The 21,407-nt window shown below is 30.8% G+C and overlaps 1 protein-coding gene across 5 annotated transcripts; it reads left to right on the top strand.

Moving 5' to 3' along the window:
• The first annotated feature begins 1,177 nt into the window (after positions 1-1,177).
• On the top strand, positions 1,178-15,861 carry LOC145837868 (uncharacterized). 5 transcript variants are annotated; one of them, XM_082945343.1, is made up of 14 exons: positions 1,178-1,463; positions 1,917-2,090; positions 2,473-2,529; positions 2,793-2,944; positions 3,284-3,360; positions 3,694-5,382; positions 5,716-5,764; positions 7,465-7,668; positions 7,992-8,063; positions 9,138-9,218; positions 11,028-11,106; positions 12,613-12,755; positions 13,266-13,420; positions 14,264-15,861. In XM_082945343.1, exons 1-14 carry the CDS (start codon positions 1,194-1,196, stop codon positions 14,428-14,430), a joined length of 3,369 nt encoding a protein of 1,122 aa, XP_082801469.1. In that variant the 5' UTR covers positions 1,178-1,193; the 3' UTR covers positions 14,431-15,861. The 5 variants fall into 5 exon arrangements, 4 of the variants coding, with proteins under 4 accessions (XP_082801469.1, XP_082801470.1, XP_082801471.1 ...); XM_082945344.1 differs by lacking the exon at positions 9,138-9,218; XM_082945345.1 differs by lacking the exons at positions 12,613-12,755; positions 13,266-13,420; positions 14,264-15,861 and adding an exon at positions 11,208-11,346.
• The last annotated feature ends 5,546 nt before the right edge of the window (positions 15,862-21,407 follow it).

Genomic DNA, 21,407 nt, shown 5'->3' with positions numbered 1-21,407 from the left:
GTTTTTAATTTTTTAAACCTTGCAGACATTAAACAAAGTATTGTTTTATTTTCAAGCACTTAAAGCTTCTGTATTGTTTAATTCAAAAGTTTACAGTTCTATAGCTATTTGTTTCGTTTAATAATGTTCAGTTTCAACCCAACTAAATTAAATATACCTTGTTCACATTTATCGAATACCAATAATGAAATTAGTTTTTCAACGTTTTCAAAAGTGAATGCTTCAAAGGTTTCGAGATATAGTCGTTCATTAAAATTTAAACTCAGTGTGCAGTTCTTAAAGTTTTATTAAATATTTCTCTAAAAATTAAGATAATAAACTACCATTGTCTGTATTATCTAAAATTAAAAACAGTTGAAAGTAGTTAAGAACAATTAAGTAATTTGATTATGTTCAGTTAGGTGTTTTATGCTGTACTCTCTACTGCTCGCAGCGGCACGATACTTCAAGTAGAAGAGAAGTTATGACTGCAAGCGAGTGGTATGATGCTGAAGTTGTTTTAGGCGTTCTATTCTCTTGCTTTTATCTTTGAACAGAAAAAGGCATTTTTTCCCTCTCTCAAATTCCAATTTCCTTTACAGACACTACTTTTTTAGACACGTTGAAAACCTCCAAAAGTTATCAAACATTAACTGCTTTTCGATTGATTTTAGTTTTTGTTCATATTTTTTTTTGTGTTAAGCTTTCTCTTATTTGTTTTGCATTTGTATAATGTTAATTTCATTTTTTTCAACTCGAATAAAGGTTATAATGTACAAATCACTAAAATGCTATAAAGCTTCGTAAATTTTTAGCATTGTTATGTTGAAGCTGTAAAAGTTTGCTTGATAAAAAATTAATGATATTGTTTTGTTCTTACACAGCTTTATCTTATAATTGACTATTTGATTATATTTTTCATCTATTACGCTTGAAGTTTTTTTTTTTAATTTAGTTTTTCTACATGTTTTTTTTTTATGGATAGAAAGATGTTGTTGATTAATGTTTATATAAAACTGTTTGTAAATAAAAAAGATGAACTATAAAAATTTACGTGTCTTACTTTAATCGAGTATAAATTTAAACAGTTAGCATAATTATAAAACGTTGATATGAAAACAGTTTGCAGTGTCAAAGTATACACTTTAAACAAAGTTGTTAAGACCATCCCTAATTCCCACAATTTCTTGCAGTTTTAATTAAAGTAATTCAAAATGGAACTAGAGACGACAGTAGAAGATTATTTCGACACGCTCGACCACAGCACGCCGGGCGGACACACGCCGATGTCGCCAATGCTGAGTACCGATGACCACTTGGACCCGAAGATGGTTTCAGATCACTGCATGCCCTCACTCTCAACCAGCATGGGCGAACAGAACAAGTTCTGGGGCTCGATGGGCGACGACATGGACTCTATAGGGTTCTCCTCGTTGCCATCTTCCAACGACATATTCAGCCCCTTCGACGACCCGATTAAAGAAGTGAGTATAAATTTGTATGCATTGAACATTTTATCTTAAAATTTAGGTTTTGTATACTTTTTAATTTGAAGTTGTGCTTGTTTGAACAACCATAATGTCAAAGATATTAGTTAGTTTGAATTTTAGTTTTGTATTTTTCTGTTTTTTTTTCAAATGCTCTAATTTTTTACGAGTTTCGAGTGAATTTTCTTTTACTCTAAGTATTTCCAACATATGCGTGATGGTAAATAATTTTTACGAAAATTATCAATATATATTTTTTCCATTAAAACATACGAAAGGTTGTGTATTGATTTAAAGTGTTTTGATTGATTTTGTTCTAAATTATTATTAATTTAATAAAACTAATTGTTTTGCAAATTTCTCAGTAACTATATGCTCATCATATCTTGTATTTCCAAGAACTTTGCTTATTTTGTTTAGTACAACTATCAAAAAATCATTTTCAACAAGGACCCTCTCATCTCCATGTGGAACCACGACGACGCTTACTGCCTGTGGAACATGCAAGCCTCGCAGGGGGCGTCCCCCGCCTCGCTAGGTACTTCCCCCGAATCGAACGAACCGTTGAGCTCATCACCTTCAACCAGCACCGATTCGGCTTTCAACGACGTCAGGGAAACTGAGGTTTCATTGTTTTTTTATTTTATTTACTTATTAACAACTTTTTGTGAGAGAATACATTTGATTTTTATTGTGTAAATATATAACAGAGATTTTCATACTTTTTGGTAGCTATTGTTATAATACTTAATAAAACTGATTTTAGTCTTGCTTTGTTTTTTATAATATGCTGAATCATTAGTTTTAAAGTTAAGTTTTTCTTATCATTCTTATCTGTAGTTATCTGATAATCAACTTCATATTTAAAATTTCTCACATATACTTACTAATAATTTAAATTTTTCATTTCAATTCTGATTAGTTATGTTCCATAACTATAAACAAATTTAAACACATATATACATATGTATAGTTGTACTGGTGTAACGCTTCAATTATTTTACAGCTCGCCAAGCAACTTACCAAACAAAAAACTTCATGGAAATCTTCAAAGTCCACAAAGGTTAGTTTTTCAACACAGGAAGTGTTATTGAAACAGACTCACACTGTCTTTATATACGTTGTTTAATAATAGAAATTATTATATTTAATGCTGTAAAAGATCAATAAAAAGTTTTAAAACTTGGTTATTATAATTTTAGAAGATATCCTACTAAAGTAGCTAAAAAGCAGATTATTTATTTCAATTATACAGTAATATGAGTTTTAATAATACATACTTTTCATTTTAACATTTATAAGGTTTAATCGTTAAAAACCGAACAGGCAAAGAAAAGCAAAACCGTGCGAGTGCGCAACAAAGAAGATTCTTCAGCGAAGAAGAGCCTCAAGTGCTTGGCGAAGCAGAACGACGCTTCTAAGGGGCAGGAACTGCAGAAACACCTGAAAAAAGCCAGCAAAACAATAACAAATAACAAGTTTGTTTATGCTGCACACTTTAACAAATATTTTTGTTTCAAACTAGATACTTAACAACAGCTTGTATAACTTGAGAAAAAACTAACACTTTTTTATACAGCTAAAATTTTAGAATTTTTTATAGTTTAATCTTTAGATATTGTAATGTATTACCAGCTATATTTTTTTTTATAAAAGCACATGAATGTTTGTTTTTAGTCGAACTCCGGTGGAGTTTTGTAGAGATGAGTAGATTTTTGTCTATATTTTTATAGCAATTCTTTTACAAAAGTGTAATAAATAATTAATTAAACTTATCATCTTAGCAACCATTTAAATAATAAAGTGATATTCATTAGGTCCACACAACGAAACACTGTAAATGCTTCCAGCCAGGAAAAAGACAGCAAAATAAAAGCATTTACAGTTAAATTCGGTAAGTTCAGTGATACGTGATGGTTTGTAACAGTAAAACTATTTTTAATATCATTAAACTTGCAGCTTATTTGTAAGTTTTAAAGTTTTAAATTATTTTGAGTAAAGCAACGTTTTTCAAAAAGTTTTTAAAAAAATCAATAGCTTTCATTTATTCTACTAACTTATCATGAGTTGTAATCATAAGACATCTATCAAAAAGGATTAAATAACTTTTCAGTGTGCGTATTGTTTGTAAAATCGTTTTATTTGTTAACTAGCTTCACTGTAAACATAAAAAAAAGTTTAAAAACCTCTGTCTGACTTCTAAGAAAAACTGAACATATTCTACCAGGTCAGAAAAACCCCAACCCCAGGAAAACGATACTTTTGGAGCACGTCCCGCCGACGACCGCCTTCTGCAAGAGCCCCTCCAAATCGAACAAAAACGCCAGGTCCTCGTCCCTCAACCTGGAAAAACCCCAAACCGCGACCACCAAAGTCAAAACGGAAAACGACCAGAAGGGCAGCAGGAACCCGCCGCAGGACCACGACTACTGCAAGCGGAACCTGTCGGACATCATAGAGAAGGACTACAAGGAGGCCGACAAGCAGCAGGTGTGCAAGAAGAAGGCGAAGGCGCCGAAGAAGCGCAAGATGACGCTGTCCGAGTACCTGCAGGACAAGAACATGGCCAAGTCGGCGCCCGTCACCCCGCAGCACGGCAGCCCCCGGGCGCAGAAGAACAACTACATGCTCAAGTCGGCGCTGACCATGGAGCCCAACGAGCTCTTCCTCAACCAGAAGGTCGCCAAGAAGCCGTCCGCCGCCAACTCCAAGTTCATCCAACTGCAGATGCCCAGCATCCAGAACCACCTGTCGAAGCTGAAACAGTTCGCCAGCGCCTCCCAGCAGAAGCAGGCGGGCAAGTTTGCGCGCGTGGTGCAGTGCAAGAACGTGAGCGGAGCAAACCAGAGGGTCATGATGAACAACAAGCCGCTGAAAGTGTTGAAGCCCTCGTCGAACTGCAACCAGCAGATAGTCCTGGTACCCGCCACCAACGGCGTGCCGGACAAGACCAGGAAGTTGATCTTGTCAGTAAACGACGAAGGCAAGACGGACTTGAAGGACTACCAGAAGGTGGGCCACAAGGGCAAGATAGTGGAGACGGTGAACAAGGGCAACATCCGAATCCCCCAGAACCTGAGGAAGATAATTCCGGCGCAGCAGAGGAAGAAGTACGTGCAGGGCCAGGTCAAGCAGCAGGTACCTGCCACGCGGTGCAGGCCGATATCGAAGGAGCTGACGTTGCAGCACGAGATACAGCAGACCAACAGGAGGATCGTCAGCGGCAGGAAGCTGACTCAGATCAGCAGAGCACCGGTCGCCTTCAGCAAGAAGCCCGGCTTGGCGATCCGTTCTTCGAGCGGCCAGCTTCAGAGGGTGATATCCTCGCAAGGCGCTTACAACTTGAAGGTGCAAGGCGCTAAGATCACAAAGGCGGGCGCGAGGAACAAGACCATAATAAACACCAACAACCTGAAGATAATGTCGGTCAAGAGCCTGGCCAACCTGGTGCCCCTGAAGGACCTCAACCTGTCCATAAAAACTTCCAACAAGATAAAAACGTCGAGCATCGTGAAGCAGCCTTCCGTGTTCGACCGGCAGCGGCAGATCAACCCGCAGAAGAAGCAGATAAAAATCGTGAAGCTGTCGGCGCAGGGGGGCGTGCTCAACCACAACGCCAAGATCCTGGTGCCGGCCAACTTCATCAAGGAGGAGCCGCGGGAGGAGCCGAGCGGCTTCCAGCCCAACCTCAACGTGCCCGAGGTGACCCGAGAGGCGTCGGAGGAGGTGAAGGAGGAGCCGCACGACCCGTCGTTCTGCCCGGCCGACCTGAAGGACTTCATGGAGCCGATGATGCTGGGCGAGCACGACCCGCTCAACATGATCAACCCGTTCTGCGACGACGAGATCTCGAAGCTGCTCGACGAGGACACGCTCATCGGTTCGCGCACGGAAGTTCACACCCCGGCTGAAAAAGGTTTGGTATTTGTATATTTATTTATATAAAGTTTTTTGCAGAAATAAGTTTTAGATTGTAATTTTATTTAGCTTTAAATGCAAACTAAGTATAAAGTAAAAAAAAATATTAACAAACTCACTATAAAAATAAACCAGCAAAAAATAATTTTTCTGTTTTAGTAGATTGATAGAAAAAAGGTTTGGTATTTACAATTTTATATATTTATGTGTGAGTTGTTATTTGTTGTTAAGTTTAATTATTTAGAAAAAGTTGAATTTGTATATGAATTTATTGTACACACTTCATATGTAAATTTTAAAGTAGCTCATTACAAAAAAAAATTATTCACAGACGCAGCCAATTTGTACTTTTCTATGCCCGGAAACAGTTCTGCAGTAACGTAAGTGAATTTTTTATTGTCACCAATAATTAGCTTTATTAATAAATAAGAAAATTAAGACTAAATATTTTAAATGCTGAAAAAAAGGAGCTTCATTTGAACAAATATTTAAGTCACTAATACAGTTTAAAAATAAAAATAATTTACACCACTATGCCTTAAGCACTTGTTGCAACTTTAATTCCTCGTGATGCTTGTAACCTCAGAATAATTCAACAGTTTGCAAAAGAAACTTGTATTACCTGCGAAACATGCTGTAAATTATTTATTTTATTACCAAACTGCAAAGTACCGCGTGTTACTTCAGCTACTGAAATATTTTACTTGTATTTTAAATATTTTTTAATAACACTGTTACATCGATAATTTATAAGTTGTTTTTGTTTTTCTCTCAAAAACATACCCTTAATTACTAATAAATTACAACAAAGGAAGTTATTAGAAATTATATTTTGTTATGATACAGCTAAACGCTTGTAAAATTTTCAAACAAGTAGACTAATAAACTTAATTTGTTACCTTTTAAACTTTAAAAAGCAAATTAGAGATTGTTTTGTTCCATACTACTTACTTATTTAATTTTAGAAGATACGATTTGAGAGATAAATAAAGTTTTGTTGTCGGTTCTTATTAAGTTTAATGAAAATCTAATAAATAATGAGCATAAACGTTTTTGTGCATAGTAAAGTTAAATATTAACTAGTTCCGAGAATTTAATTAATTTCGTTACAGTTTCGAAATTTCAGTCTGCTAGCAATCGATGCTTTAAACCCGTGATATTTTAAAAATTAATATTTGTAATATTGTTTTATATTATATCGCTTTTTTTTTATACTTGTCAAAATACTCCGTTTAAAATGTTTTACATAAATGTTTAACAAGAGTTTTCGCGCGTCACATAAATATTGTTTTTATAAAATGTTAAACTTTAATAAACAAAAAAAATTAATATTTGTTTCCGTTTCTACTAGATAAGTATTTTTACGTAAAAATAAACTATGTAAATATCAAAGTTTTAATGTTCTTTTAAAATTATTTTTTTTAAGTGTTAATGTTTTTGCCAAACTGCTGTAGTAAAGCTTGATTTTTATAAAAAACACATAAAGTCATTAATTTTATTTGTTTCATAATTTAGAAGCCCGAATTGGATAAAAAAACTATTAAATATTTTTTGTATTGCACAGTAAAACATCAAACTGTTGTTAACTTTTACAAACACGACTTCAAATGACTGAGTTGATAAAAATTATTAGAAAAATTAAGGTCTTAACTGAGGATTATAAAAAAGAAGGAAGAAATTATCATGATTCCAATTTAATAATAAACAAATTATACCAAACTGATTTTTTACAGCGCCGGCGGTAAACAATTAAGTAAATAAATTCATAAAAAAGACTTATGCAACGAGTTATAAAAAAATTTTAATATAAAAAATCAGGTCGTTTTTAATCAACTTTATTATTCCACAACTTTCATAACAAAAAGTATACGTAATAAAAAGTAGGTAAAAAAAGCTATATATATTTAAATTTTATTATTCCACAGCGTTATAATAAAAATTAAACATTATAAAATATATTTTTTAATCAATTTTATTATTCCACAGCGCGAAATTATCATGATTCTGAATTTAATAAATAAAATATCAATTATGCAAATAAATATCAAAATAAATTATTAATATAAAATAAAACAAACAGCGCCGGCAAGCCCCACTTTGATCAGGAGGAGTTGAACGACAAACTGATGGTGATCAAACAGGAGAAAGAGGACGCGCACCCGGATGCGAAATCCTCCTCGGAAGACGAGGACGCGAGGGTGAGGAGAAACAAGGCCGCCAGGGGGCGCAGCAACATCCGGAGTAGGAGGACGCCCTCAAGCGACGAGTCCTCCAGCCGCTCCAGGTTTTTATTATATATATATATATATAATTTTGACCCCACGAAGCAGTTTTTTGTTAAATTTTATTTATTTTAATTGAAGCTTGAACTTTAAGATAACTTTTTTGTAAACTCCCTTTAAATAACAAGCTTCAAAGGTTGAACTAACTGCTATTAAACTCATCTTTTCATAAGGTATAGGTTCCTTGATCTTCAATGCCTTGATTCAATAGTATTTCACGTTTGTAATTTTGAAATACTGAGATATAACAATAAAAGTGTGCATAGATTTTGTTACGTTCTATCAAAATATTAAAATGAGTGTGCATAGATTTATAAACATTCAGGTCTCCCATCAGGCGCGCCAGTCCATCCTACTCTCCCTACAAGGAAGAGAGGAACTCACCTGCCCCAACCAGGTTAGAAAAAAATTAGATTATTTTTTTCACATCTAAAAAGTACAACAAATTAACTTGATTGTTATTTCTAAACAAAATAATGTTTTCAGTCACACTTGACTTGTTTTAAAATTTTACTGTAAGTCATATTACCTGATATTGTTTCCGATTTTTCACACTTTGCTCTTCCCTGCTTACCACACACGAACACACAGGTGATTAAGCAGTAGAGAGACTTGTTAGAGGGTCGTGAAATTAAAAGGTTTCACGCGCTTGAGGCGCTGGTCTCTGCCCACGCGTTTTTAATAAAACGCAAACAACTGAGACTTAACACTGTGATAATTAAACGCGAGAGATACCAGAAGGCTGCTCGATGCAATGTGCTGCTCATTTCTGTTCTCAATTTCGCTTATATCTCGCTTTACTCTGTGATCTTTTACAACAAGGTCGGTTGCTCAGAAGCAAGTGTGAAACGTTTTGCTTTTTGAAAACCGACCGTAACTGGTCACACACCTTGCTCCAGCTACCTACTTGCTCTGTTCATAAACGTTCGGTTTCACCTGAAAAAGTTTAGTTCAGCAGTTCAGCGATTCAAATTTGAAATCCCAATCGACGTTTTGTGGCGGCTTGAAATCACACGCTTGTTTAAAAAGTGTTTAAAAAACTAATATTCTTTTTTAGAAACTTTAGGTCTTAAATTTTCTTTTGAATCATGTGTTATCTTTTTGACCTAAAGTAAAATTTAAAGTTTAATTTAGTTTTTGTTTCACAATTACAAACATTTAAGAGTTAAATGAAATTTTATCACATTTGAGTCTTTGCACCAATCCTTGATAAGTTTTTTTGATATCTAAGTATTTCAAGTTAACATTTAATGTTTTATTTTTTGCTGCAAAACGTCGATGTCCAGCCACTTTGCGATTTTAAACGCGGTTTTGCCAATGACGAGAAATCATAAAAATTCGGAGGCACAAGCCGACAAACCGCTTCCAAAGTGTTAAAGCTGCCAAAGTAGTCAAAGTAGCTCGCGAGCCCCGTTATGATATAAAGTCGTGAAACCTCATCATATATATTTGTACTTGTTCCAAAACGCAGGAGTGGATATTCTTCGTACGAAACATCTTCTTACCGCTCCAGAGGCTCCAGGTCCAGAAGCTCACTTAACTTCCACCGCAGGTAATTTGAAAAAAGAGTTTTTTTTTATGTGTAACAGGTATATATCAATGTTTGTTAAGTGTTTTTTGTTTTCCCCAAACGTTGCTGTATTGTGCAAAAAAAAGAAATCCGACAAAAACTTTACTGTGCTACTTAATCAAGTTTTTAAAGTTAAGTCAATTCTTAAAGTATGACTTCAATCAGAACTCAAGCTGTTAGATAAAATAATTATAAATTTATGTGCGGAAAGTTTTGGAATGGCATTGTGTATAACTAGCATAAATTAGTATTAAACTTATATAAATTAAGTATCATAAGTAGTTTAAACCTTTAAAAATTGGTTTTACGCTATCAACCTCAAAAAATGTAAATTTTTACGTAACTAAATGTTTTTCCAGAAATGATTAATCAATTATGTTCTTAAAGTAAAAACAAATTAGTAAAAACTAGGTCATAGTTTACACTTAAAAGTTATAACATGTTTAATACGGTCTCAAGATTACCCTTAAATCGATATTTTCAAGCTAAAGTTTCGAGGTCATTCTATCATATTTCATAAATAGTAAAGTTTTGTAGCAATTTAGTTTTCAAGTTGATACATCACGGTTTTGAACTGTTTGAAATATTTGCTAATAAAGAATGGTAATTTTTAAGCGGTTAAAAAACAAGGTGGGCGATTTTGTGTAATGTGGCGATATGGCCCGTGGGCTAACTAATGACAAGCATTAAATATAAACCAACCAGTCTGTCATAGTTTAGTGTTTTTATTAGTTTTGAAACACTTGATATAAAATAATATTTTTAAAATGCTCGTATAATTAAAACTAAGTGGCTTAACAAAAACTTTTATTAGTACTTTAACAGCTTTTAGATTTTAAGAGCCTTTTTTAACTTTCTTAACTACTGTATCTTTTAAAGATAACTTAATTTATATATATATATATATATATCATTTGTTTTTTAACATGTAATACTAGGTAAATGATAATGTATAAGAAGTATAAGTTTTATTTATTCTAGTAACGTTGTTTTAAACGTTCTCGTTACTAATTAGTAGTAAATTATTTGTAGAATATTGTTTTGTAGTAAACTTTATTTACAGCTTTTTGTTTTTCTCCTTGGAAAGCTCCTTTGTTTACGGTAGTAATTATTGATTCATAACGGCAAGATTTTATGCACTTAATTTTAAGCTAGACGTTTTGCACAGATATGTTTTTTGTGTTTAATAATTTAGAGCAGTTTCATAACACACATATGTTCCGTTTGAATTTAAACACAAACCTTTTTTTATTTTTAAAATAGTAAAGAAGCTGAAATGTAAATTTTAACAGTCCTAATTTTCATGGTTACGTAAAAAAAGTTTACATAACTTCCTGTTTAATCAATAACAGACCATTATTTATACCTGGTAAAATATACATTCTCATCCTTCTTTAAAAAAACCAATAAACAATAATAAAGTTATATTTAAAGTTTTTTTTTATTAAGCACTCGCCCGAAGCTTTCTACCGTTCCGCTTCACCACGCACGCTGCTAACTGCTCAACTTTTCTACCATAAAGCAATTAAACGCTGAATTCATTTTTTCTCAATCGCTTTCAAACGTTTGTTATTTTTGTTACGCAACGCCACAATGAGAGCAAAGTTTCCCAACTGCTGACTTGCGCGTTTTAAACTTAAAGAGTACATTTTTACCCGCGCTCTCAATAATTCTCTTCAATTATCCGAACTTGTGTGCTTACTGGGTGGCTGTGCGATGCGCGGTTTCCAATTCGTTCCTGTTTTATTAATTTTTCTACAAAAAATTAAAAAAATATACAAATTTCAACAGCGGTGGCAGAAAGCTATCGGGTCACTCGACCAGCGAAGGCCGCCGTCACGTCAACTTCGACCTGCCCAAGGAAATGGAGGTGAGTTCTAATGAGTAAAAATAATATTTAATAAATAAATGTAAAATACAATAAATGTAAGATATTCACACACACCATCACACTTGTGACCATTTGAACAGAGTGGCTTTTCGCTTAACGCTGGTGCTGTGAGATAAAAAGGCGGTTTTCGTGCGAGAGAGAAAAAGAGAGCAGAGCGTTGGCGTTGGACTTTGTAGAGTTTTTGTGCTGAAAAGCCTTTTAACTATTTTGTATGACTGTATGATGTTAGTTGGCTATGAGTTTGCGTGTACGGTTATTTAGTAAACTGTTGAGTGTTGGGGTGTTATGTAAAATTATTCTTACTTATGTAATATATTTTGGTTTTTTCAGTATTATGATAGCTTTAACAGATTTCTTACTTGGTCATATTAGGTAATTGAAAATAATTTGCAAATGTTGTTAATTATCCCAAACAACGTATTATTGTTGTTTTTTATTGTTAATAATTGGTATGAGCAGTAAAGTATATGTATTTAGCTAATTAATCTTTATTTTAATTTTTCTTAGTTGTAAAAGCTCTCAAAGCTTATTTCTTAATTAGATAAGCTGCAAAGCTTCTTTCTTTCATAAACTTCTTTATAATTTTTTCAATACAAGTTAATTCTTCCTTATAATTACTTTATAGATTATAATTAGTTATACTTCAGCTATAATTAAGTACCTGTGTGTGTTTGTGTGGATTATAACACTCAACTTATTGCAACAAGTTTTTGTAACGTTTGTAGGTTACGGATTAGCAATCAACAACTTGTTGTTTTAGTGTTGCCTATATATTTAAATAAACTATACTACGTATAACAACTATCAAACAGTGCCAACAAAAAAGTGAATAAATGTACTTGAATTTTTTTGCTTGCTTATAAAATTTTATTCTTGTTTGAATATTAATATTTGGCAGCAGTATAAAAATGTTAGTATTTGAGGTATTTATGTTCTACTCCCATAAGGCGTTACAAGTGCTTGAGAAAACCACTTTTCTGTCAAGTTTGATTAAAATACTTAGTGATATCTAATAAAATGTTTCACTAGCAGTTGAATAAAGTCTGGATATATGCTTGTTTGTTTAAATCTTGATTAATAACTACTAAACTAGTTTGCGCCTTTTTAGATCTTCAAAACACAGTATTTTCTTTATTTATATATATATATATATATATATATATTAAACAGTGTTTATTATGATTGATTCTCTTGTCATGGCTGAAAATTTTTTTTTGTTATAAAGTAAATATCAACACCAGCTATTAAAAATTTCAGCACACTGACTACGTTGCTTTTTGATGTTAAGTATCAAAACAATTAACATCAACCTATGCTTTTTTATTAAGTCAAGTTTCCTATTATTAATGATTCAGCATACACTAAGCAAAAACACAAAGTAGTGAGCCCCTGCAGCTTCTTCAAAGCACAATATCAATGTTATGGAAAAAGAAACATTATTGTTTAAATTTTGGTATGGAAAATAATAATTATTATTATTCGCAGGACTCAGCGCAGATAGAACGTCGCATATTGCACGTGTCAGGGTTCACTCCCATGTATTACGAATACAACAATTACGACTACTTGATGAAAAGGTTCTCCAAGTTCGGCAAGGTGGAACACATCAAAGTGTTCAACAGGCCTTCGTGAGTTATTGTTAAATTGAAATTAGTATTGATCTTTCTTCGAATAAACTGAATAGACATCAAATTTTAAAAAAATACCATAGTCTTTTGCTCATCTGAAATTTCAAAGCTCTTCAGTTTTTGTATGCACACCTTTAAAGGTACGCAATGATTCCGCAAGTATTTTGCTCTTATTAAATGCACTTGTCCAAAAATTTTTTGAAAGCTTTTAACACCAAACAAGTTATAACTTATACTTTTCACTTTTACTTGAACCAGTGGTTGGCACGCTACTTCGAATCCTAAAACCCTAAATCACAAAAATAAAATTAAAAAAAACACAAATTATCATTTAAATTTTACACTAAAACTTGTACTTCCAAATCCATCAGCCGAATCCACAATAACTTTTGTAAAATAATATTTCAAAATAGTCAACGTGTCAGCACTAAATGAATTTTTACATTGTATTTAGTTATAATATGATAATTTAAATTTACACTAAAATGCCTGTACTCCCAACATATACAGGCAGCCCGACAACAAGAACTTTTCGTTCGTCTACTTCGAGAAGAAGGCGGAAGCCAACAGGGCGCTGGACGAAGGCAACGAGGGGGAAATCCCCGTGCTGAGCCTCAACTTCGGCGGGAGGAGGGACTTCTGCAAGAGGCGATACGAAGACCTCGGTTAGAATTTTATTTTAGTGTGTGTTGGTAAGGTTGAAAAATAAGGTATTAAAGTTTTTTGGCTATTTGTATGTTTGGTAGGCTTATAAAAGTATATTTGGTAAGATAAGAGATAGACAATGATGTAAAAATTACATTTTTTAGTTTTGGTAAACTTACGAGAGCATATAAAGACTTCGAGTTAGTTAAGTTTTTGAAGTGCGTTTTTGGGGAGATTGTGTGTTATTTAAGGATGATTTTTTAGGATAAAAATTTTAAGCTTTTGTTTGTGAAATTTTAGCAAGCTTGTTGAAATTGCATAGTGGTCTTTGAACCTTGGTGAGATTACTTGTGGCTGTTCATTAAGCGTTTAATTTAAAGGTACTTTGAATTAAAATTTCTCAACACTATCTTTTTACACACATTTTCAACACCTTGGAAAACACTAATCTAAACTATTTTTATTTTAAATAATTAATATTATTTCTAACTGAATCTGCAGTGTTAAGTTTTGGTATTTAAAGTAACTAAATAAATATTAAAGTTATTTGTTCATTAACGAGACTAGTTATTTATGAAAAGTCATAATTATGTTTTGCTACCTAAACATACAACAAGATGGGTGGCTTGAGAATTGTGGAAATCATTCGCATAAAAGTAGCAAATAATATTTGCTGAGTCAGCAAAAAAGCTTTTTATAATGTTCTTTTAATTTTAACCATTAAAACTTTATATTTTAAATTTTTTTTGCTGACTCAGCAAATATGCAAACGGTTTGCTGCTTTATGCGAATATTCGCATAATTACGAAGCCACCCTGCCAAGGAGCAAATTAGTTTTTCAAAGTTGGTTATTCCCCGCACAGACGAGGAGCACCTTCACGACGCCACCCCCCGCCCCGACAACCCGGAAGAAGATTTCGACTACTGCCTGCAGCAGATGCAGAAATCCCACCACAAGAAGAAGGCGACGTCAGAGAGGGAGCTGACGCAGTACAACATGAGCGACGTGGAAGACCTCGATTTGTTCTGAGTACTTCTCAACAGCGCCGCAAAGTGTTCGAACACGCATCATTTATCCCTCTTGCCTGTGGTTTTCCTCGCGTTCAACCTTTTAACCATTAATTTACGACCCTCTCTAACAAGTCTCCGACTGCTTTTTTTTTTCCTTTTAGAGTTTTGACGCCTAGACACTTTCGTTTTTTTGGTTGTTTTTTTTTCACGATTACTCTCTTGATAGACGAATCTCTCTCACTTGTTTATTTTTGTTAGCTAATATTTTTGTGGGCAAGAATTTTGCTTTTTTCTCGTGTCATAGAAACTTGATTGCTTCGTAGTGAAAAGTTGCGACTTGCTAGTTGAATTACGTTGCAACCAGTAGAATTGTAATAGGAAATATTAATTTCGGTGACTATTTTGATATACATGAAATAGATTTAATTGTGCTATAATTTTTCATTAGGACTTTTTTATTTGTTTTTCATCGATGTGTTTATTTTACGTACCCCTAGAAGTATTGATGATCCAATACAAAAAAAGTTGAATATTTTTTTGCGACATTTAGAAAAAAATGCTGCATCAGCAAAAAAAAAAAAGTGCGCGAAATACGTAAATTCGTGTTTACCTAAAAAAAAAAGTTTTACAGCTAAAAGTTAATCACTAAATGAAAAGTTGCTAGTCAATTATCACTGCCTACTAGGATTTCAATTGGCTTGTGTTAAAACTTTTCAAATAAAAACTTTTAGGGGTAATTTTAAGGTCCAAAGTTGAACAGCTTTGGAATGAGAGCATGACGTTTTAGTTGTAATTATGAGTTGGTGATTGTAAGCTCGAGTGGAAATTTTCCACAAAATTTTTTCATTCAATTGTTCTCATTTTTGTTTTCGCAACTAATTGCTAGACTAATGTCGTTAGTTTATTTTGTAGGTTTTGCGCATGTAATTAAAAAAAGTAGAACATTAATGAAGTTGTGTATGAAATATAGTGTTGCTTAGTTGTAATTCGTTATTGTAATTTTAATTAGCTGAATGGGAGTAAATGAATTTGGTAGATCGTATGTACATAAAACGCGAAGTTATCTAATAATTCTGCATTAGACAAGTTGTGATCTATCATGTGTAGGTCTATTTCGTTCATTAGGTATTAATTGTACATATGTGTTCAAAATAAAGTTTCATTTGTTTCGTTTTTTTTTTGGTAATTTAGCACGTTCTAAGGTTGTATATTGGTATTAATTACTTTTTTGAAGTTTTTATTATTTCTTTGAAAATTAAGTTGTTACTTTTATTTTTTTAAGGTTTTCAGAGTCTGCAAAATAATGTAATTACTAACAGTTGCGACTTTATTATTGATTATTTTGATTATGTTATGCTATATTATTAAGAAAAAAGCTACTTTTTTTGTTAGAAAACTTCTGGTTTATTTTTCGTTCGATTATAAATAATAAACGTTAGAGCAATGCAAACAGTCTTATTATTCAATATAACATTTAAAAATTGTGTTAATATCAGGCTTGCCAAAAAATCTGGAGTTTTACAATTTAGGCTAGAAAAATCTGGAATTTGAGAAATTTTTTAAAAAACCTGGAATTTTGAACAAAAATCACTAAAAAACCTGGAAGTTTAAACAACTTCTACATTTATAATAGTTTAATTTCGATTTGACTCAAAAACTAAATCATAAAGATAAAAAAAAAATCCTCATCAAAATTCTGTTTTATAAAAAATAATATTTAAAGAAGTTTTATAATATCTTTGCAACGTCATTATACTATTTAATTAACACAGCTTTTTACCTTAAACTTCATTTTAAACAAAAAATAGGCCTTAAAACGTTAATTTTAAAAACCTGGAAGAAATTTTTAAAATCTGCAAATTGCCAAAAACATTTGGAAATCCTGTAAAAGACACATTTAAATAATAATTTCAAGTAACCTGTAGAGGTTGGAAATAAACTATTTTTTAGGAAGTTTAGTATTATTAAAATTCGGTATGAACGTGTGACATTAAAGTTCAACATTTGTCTTAATTTAGTTAAAAAACGCAAGTCATAGTTACATATACCATTGTTGAAACTTATATAAAAAACCTGGTTAGTTATATACATTTGTACACAAAAATGAGGCTGATTTTAAATGGAACTTCAATACATATTTTGGCTAAAAATAGTTAAGTTGACATTTTTAAATGTTTTATTGAAGCAACTAACAGTAAAAACTAAGTTGTGAAACGTTGTTAATAAAATTTTTGTGGTATGTATATTTTTACGAACGGTGTACAGTTTTAAGAGCTCAAACGGGTTTTATTACATTAAGTACATCAAAAATATGTACACTTTTACGTATGTCTTTTGACTTTTTCAAAGGAAAGTTAATGGACACAGTAATATGTTTTACTACATTGCTTCATTGATTGAGTTGTAACAAATATGTATTCACAAATGTTTTGGGTAAAAAAGTTTTGACTATCAAGTAATAATAGGCTTTGTTAAATAACTCGGTTATAGTCTACGACAGTTTTAGATTTGAACTTATGTGTACTAAAAATATTTTTAAATTTACGCTTTTATAAAAAAATCTTAATGTTTGTTTTAGAGATACTCAGTTTCTAAAAGAAATATGCAAAAATTTATTTTCTAGACATTAACCGAAAAACTGTTGGCCTAAAAATAAGGTTTAAAACAAATCTCTTCGATGAAACTTTTTTCGTATCTTAAAAAGAGGAACATTAATTAAATTATTTTATTTTGTTAACTGCTGAACCATAAGAAAATTTTAAGTCAAATTTTTAATCAACTAAAATTGAATTAAGAATATTTGTCACAAATTAATTATTAACCTAGAAAAAATGCTTCATAATTTTTTATGTTAAAAATTTCTTATATGTGTTAAACATGTTTATTCAGATAATTAACTTTTTACAAAATATCTTTGCAAAACAGTTAAAATGTATTAAATAAAAATAATCAAAGTAAATAAATACCTATGTTGAAGAGAATAACATTACATTTATAAGTCCTTGAAAAATTAGTTTAGTGTAGAATGTTAATGTTTCCTTCAACTATAAAAAGATTACTGTAAAATTTTTTAGATACTTTTTTAAAGAGTTCACTATAAGTTATTGAGAGTCACAAAATTGGCTTGTGACAAAAAACTACTGAAAAAATTCACGTCTAAAATTATTAACAAGCAGTGTTTAAACTCAAGTAATTACTAAATATTTTTTATTTATTTTAATGAATGCTCTACACAATCTAAAAGACTAAAACCATTTTATAGATATCTTTAGTCTTTTAGGAAGGTTTAAGTAAAATTGTTTAAAATCAATGCGGTATATACATAATGCACACTAACAAAAAAACTTTGAAAACTAAGTTGTTCAAAAATGCATCGAAATCAAGTTGAAAACAGTAACAGTATTAAAACTAACATTTAAATTTTAATATAAAGGTATGATCAAACATTTTTGTTTACTTGAGCCCACGCACAAATAAATGCAGGCTTAGTTCTTATAGAATTTCGCCAAAATTTTCTTTTGTTTAATTATATTTGGTATAAATACAACATAATACTTTATTAAGTTACGTTTTTGTGAGGAAAGAATACAGTTTGTAAAATCTAGTTTTTTAGGCCTATAAAATTTGCGTTCTTGACTGTATTGAAAGCCATAGGAGCTTTAATTTTTTTAAAAGAAAGTTTTTGGAAAAATAGATAGATTCCTTGTTATTCTAAAAACAATACAATGTTTTTTTTTTGTGTGATATGTAAATAAATAGCAGTTAAAACTTTTTAACTTTTTATTAGCATTTTTTTTTAAATAATAAGTGTAGCATGTATATTTAAAAAAAGTTGTTATTTTTAAACTAGCTTACAATTAAAAAACATAAAAGAATAGCTTAAGAAAGTTAAAAATATGTCAAAAAGAAGTGTTGTACTTATAAAAACTTTCTTATATGGATTTTAAAACTAATGTTTTAAGATCTTTTTTTATACTGTTTTGTTGGTCTAATTTCAGTTGTGTTTTTAAAAAACTACCAGAAAAGCTTTAAGTATGCATTAAAGCTGTGGTTCCCAAATTTTATGTTTGTGCACAATACTTTTTTATTGTGCTAATTGAATTGATTGATTAACAAAAAAATGACTTTTAGGGTTTTATTATGCTCAAAATTTGTTCTATGTTTATGTTTACTCTTTAACAAGACAAAATATTTTTATATCTATCAAACCATAATGTCGTTTTTTTACAGTATACAATTTTTTAAAATACTTTTATGCACAGTGAATTTTTTATTTGAAAACATACTGAGCACAGTTTTTATAAGGTAAAAAATTATATGTTTCTTTCGAAACAGAACTTGAGTATTTGTCTTAAATAAAACTATTGTAGAAAAGTATTATTATTAGACCAAGAAGCAATTACTTTACTTAAGAAGAGTTTCTTACACTTTTATACTGTTTTTTCAAGATTGTTGGAAATTTTGTTTGTATAAAGAATTAAATGCGCAATATTGAACAAATGGTCTGGTATCAAAGGTTGAAAATACTTTTCATTAAAACAGTTGTTCTGCATTGAGTATATTTAAAACAACTGAGATATTGCAACATGTATACTTATAAAAGGATTTTTTTATAAGCATTCACATACCTCATTGACAAAGTTTAATACAGTTTATACAAATTTTTATGCAATACATTGTTTTGGATATTGTGGTAAAAAACAACCGCAAATATTTTATCAGCAGTTTAAAGTTCCAATATTGGTGTTTTTTCTCCTTAACTTTGTAAGGAAGGCTTATCGGTGTGTTTACTAAAGAGGCAGCAGTAAACATTTTTGTGGCTTTGAACTGGCTTTGAATGTTAAAATTAAGTAGTTGTAGAAATAAAGAAAAGTATTAAAATTTCATAAATATCACTTTATAATAACATTAATAATATATAGTAAATGGTTTTACATCATGTAAAGACGACAATAATAAAACGTTTCACAGTTAACACTTATACCGACTTTACCAATTGTATCATTAGATTTTGTTTTACAGAAAATGAAAATGATAAGAAATAGAAAACACATAAAAAACTAATTCTTATTGTTTTTTTAAAGTTCTCAAGTGTAAAGTAAGCAAAGTGAAACAATTTGCTAGAAATTAAAAAACTAAAAAAAAAACATGCTTTAAATGAAAATTTTGTTGTTAAGATTTCGCGAGAATATTAATCTAAAAAGTAATACTTTTATATTTTCAGATTAACAATGATGAAAACATTTATTTGTTCTTTATAACAAAGTTAATGTTCTAAAAACTTACTTTAAATCCATATGGACAAAAAATCTCACCTTTCAATCTTGTACATTTTCTGTTTTTAAATCCTTTATTTTTAGTTCAAGTACCCTTAATTTGTTAGCAAAAGAGGTTTTAAATTACAAAACTACTTCTATTTATCTCTAATCAAAAATAATAAGATAAATACTTTCTCCAATTACTGATATCAAACAAAAATTTACTTTGTTTTTGAAAACAACCAAATAACTTATTTTAGAATGACCGTATACCAAAAATTGTCTTATATAGTATACAAAAAAATTGTTTGTTTAAAAAAGTACCAGAACTAGTTTACAACTTTGAGTTATTATAACTGCTGAGAAAAGACTTAAAAATCTCTTTTTTTTTTTCTTCAATTAACTTACACGCTGGTTTTTGATTCAAAAAAAAAGACTTAGACGAGCACAGATGAAATACCGGATTAATAATTTATCCAAGTTCACTTTTAAACATCATTGCTACATCATTTATTCATATTGTTTATTGAACGACAAAAAAAAAACGCTCAAAAATTTTGGTCAAAGGAGCTGGTGTACGAAAAACTTTTCGGTTATCGGGTCGTATACCACTTGGATACAGTTTTGCGTCTTTTCTAGGACATTGAGAAGGTTTTTTAACCATATTCGCTTATTATTAGCATAATAAAACGGGTAATTCTTATAATAAAGTATACAAACTTAGTTATCTAACATAATATTATACCTTTTTCAATTTAAAATTTCATTTATAATAATTAATGACTCAACTCCAAGTTCTATTAATAATGGGTAATGTAAAACTAAAAAAGGTTACTGCTGCAAAAGGTGTAGGAAAAAGCTCTTGAACGGCTATTCGTATTAATGAAGTCAGTGGTTATAAAAACGATTTATTAAAAACTTGTTATTGAAACAGACACAAAAAATGCTTCTTAATGTTTTTATGTAAAACTTAGTGAAACGTCATCAAGTAATTTAACTAAGAAATAAATATCCCTAATTTGTGCTTTTAGTTTTTGCAAACCGATATAAGTTAATATTCATTAAGTCTACTAATATTTTCAGAAGTCAGTTCTACCTGATTGTGCAATTGAAAAATAGATAATAAAATATTCGATAGTTATTGTCATTTCAAAATTATCTTTCAACTACATCTTAATTTGAAACTACTAAATTCTTTTTACCAAATATTAAAACAAAGGGAAAATTTAAAAAGAATTAACATCTTTGATTATTAAATTAGTCTATAATATCCAGTGAGATAAACATATAGTCTACTTAAACAAACTACTTAACTTTAGCATGATAAATAGGAAATACTGTAACTGTTTGATTAGAAACTTAGAGCAAATGTAAGTCAAAAGTTTCAAGTTAAATGTATTTCAAAGTTAAATGATGTCCGTTAATCCAAAGATAAATATTTAAGTAAGGCAGTCTATGATGTGAGACTAGTTTGCATGGATTATATAGTTCTGCTTTTCAGAATTTCAAAATTAGATAGTTCTGCAATCTAATTGTTTAACAAAAGTTCCGTTTAACGCCTTCTAAATTTAAACTAAAAGCTTTTTACTTTTTTTTTTTTAATATTTGGTTTTTTAAAGAAGTAAAAGCTGTACAGTTTTTAAAACAAAATTTTTAACAGAAAATGAAATGTTTTTAAAGTTTTTAAAACACAATTTTATTTGTCTACTTTTTTTGAGATATTTTAAAAAATACTTTA

This window comes from Thalia democratica, chromosome 6 (assembly GCF_965202585.1).
Source record: "Thalia democratica chromosome 6, ktThaDemo2.hap1.1, whole genome shotgun sequence".
Classification (NCBI taxonomy): Eukaryota; Metazoa; Chordata; class Thaliacea; order Salpida; family Salpidae; genus Thalia; species Thalia democratica.
The sequence above is the reverse complement of the archived record's forward strand: the minus strand, read 5'-3'. Positions and strand labels throughout refer to the sequence as shown.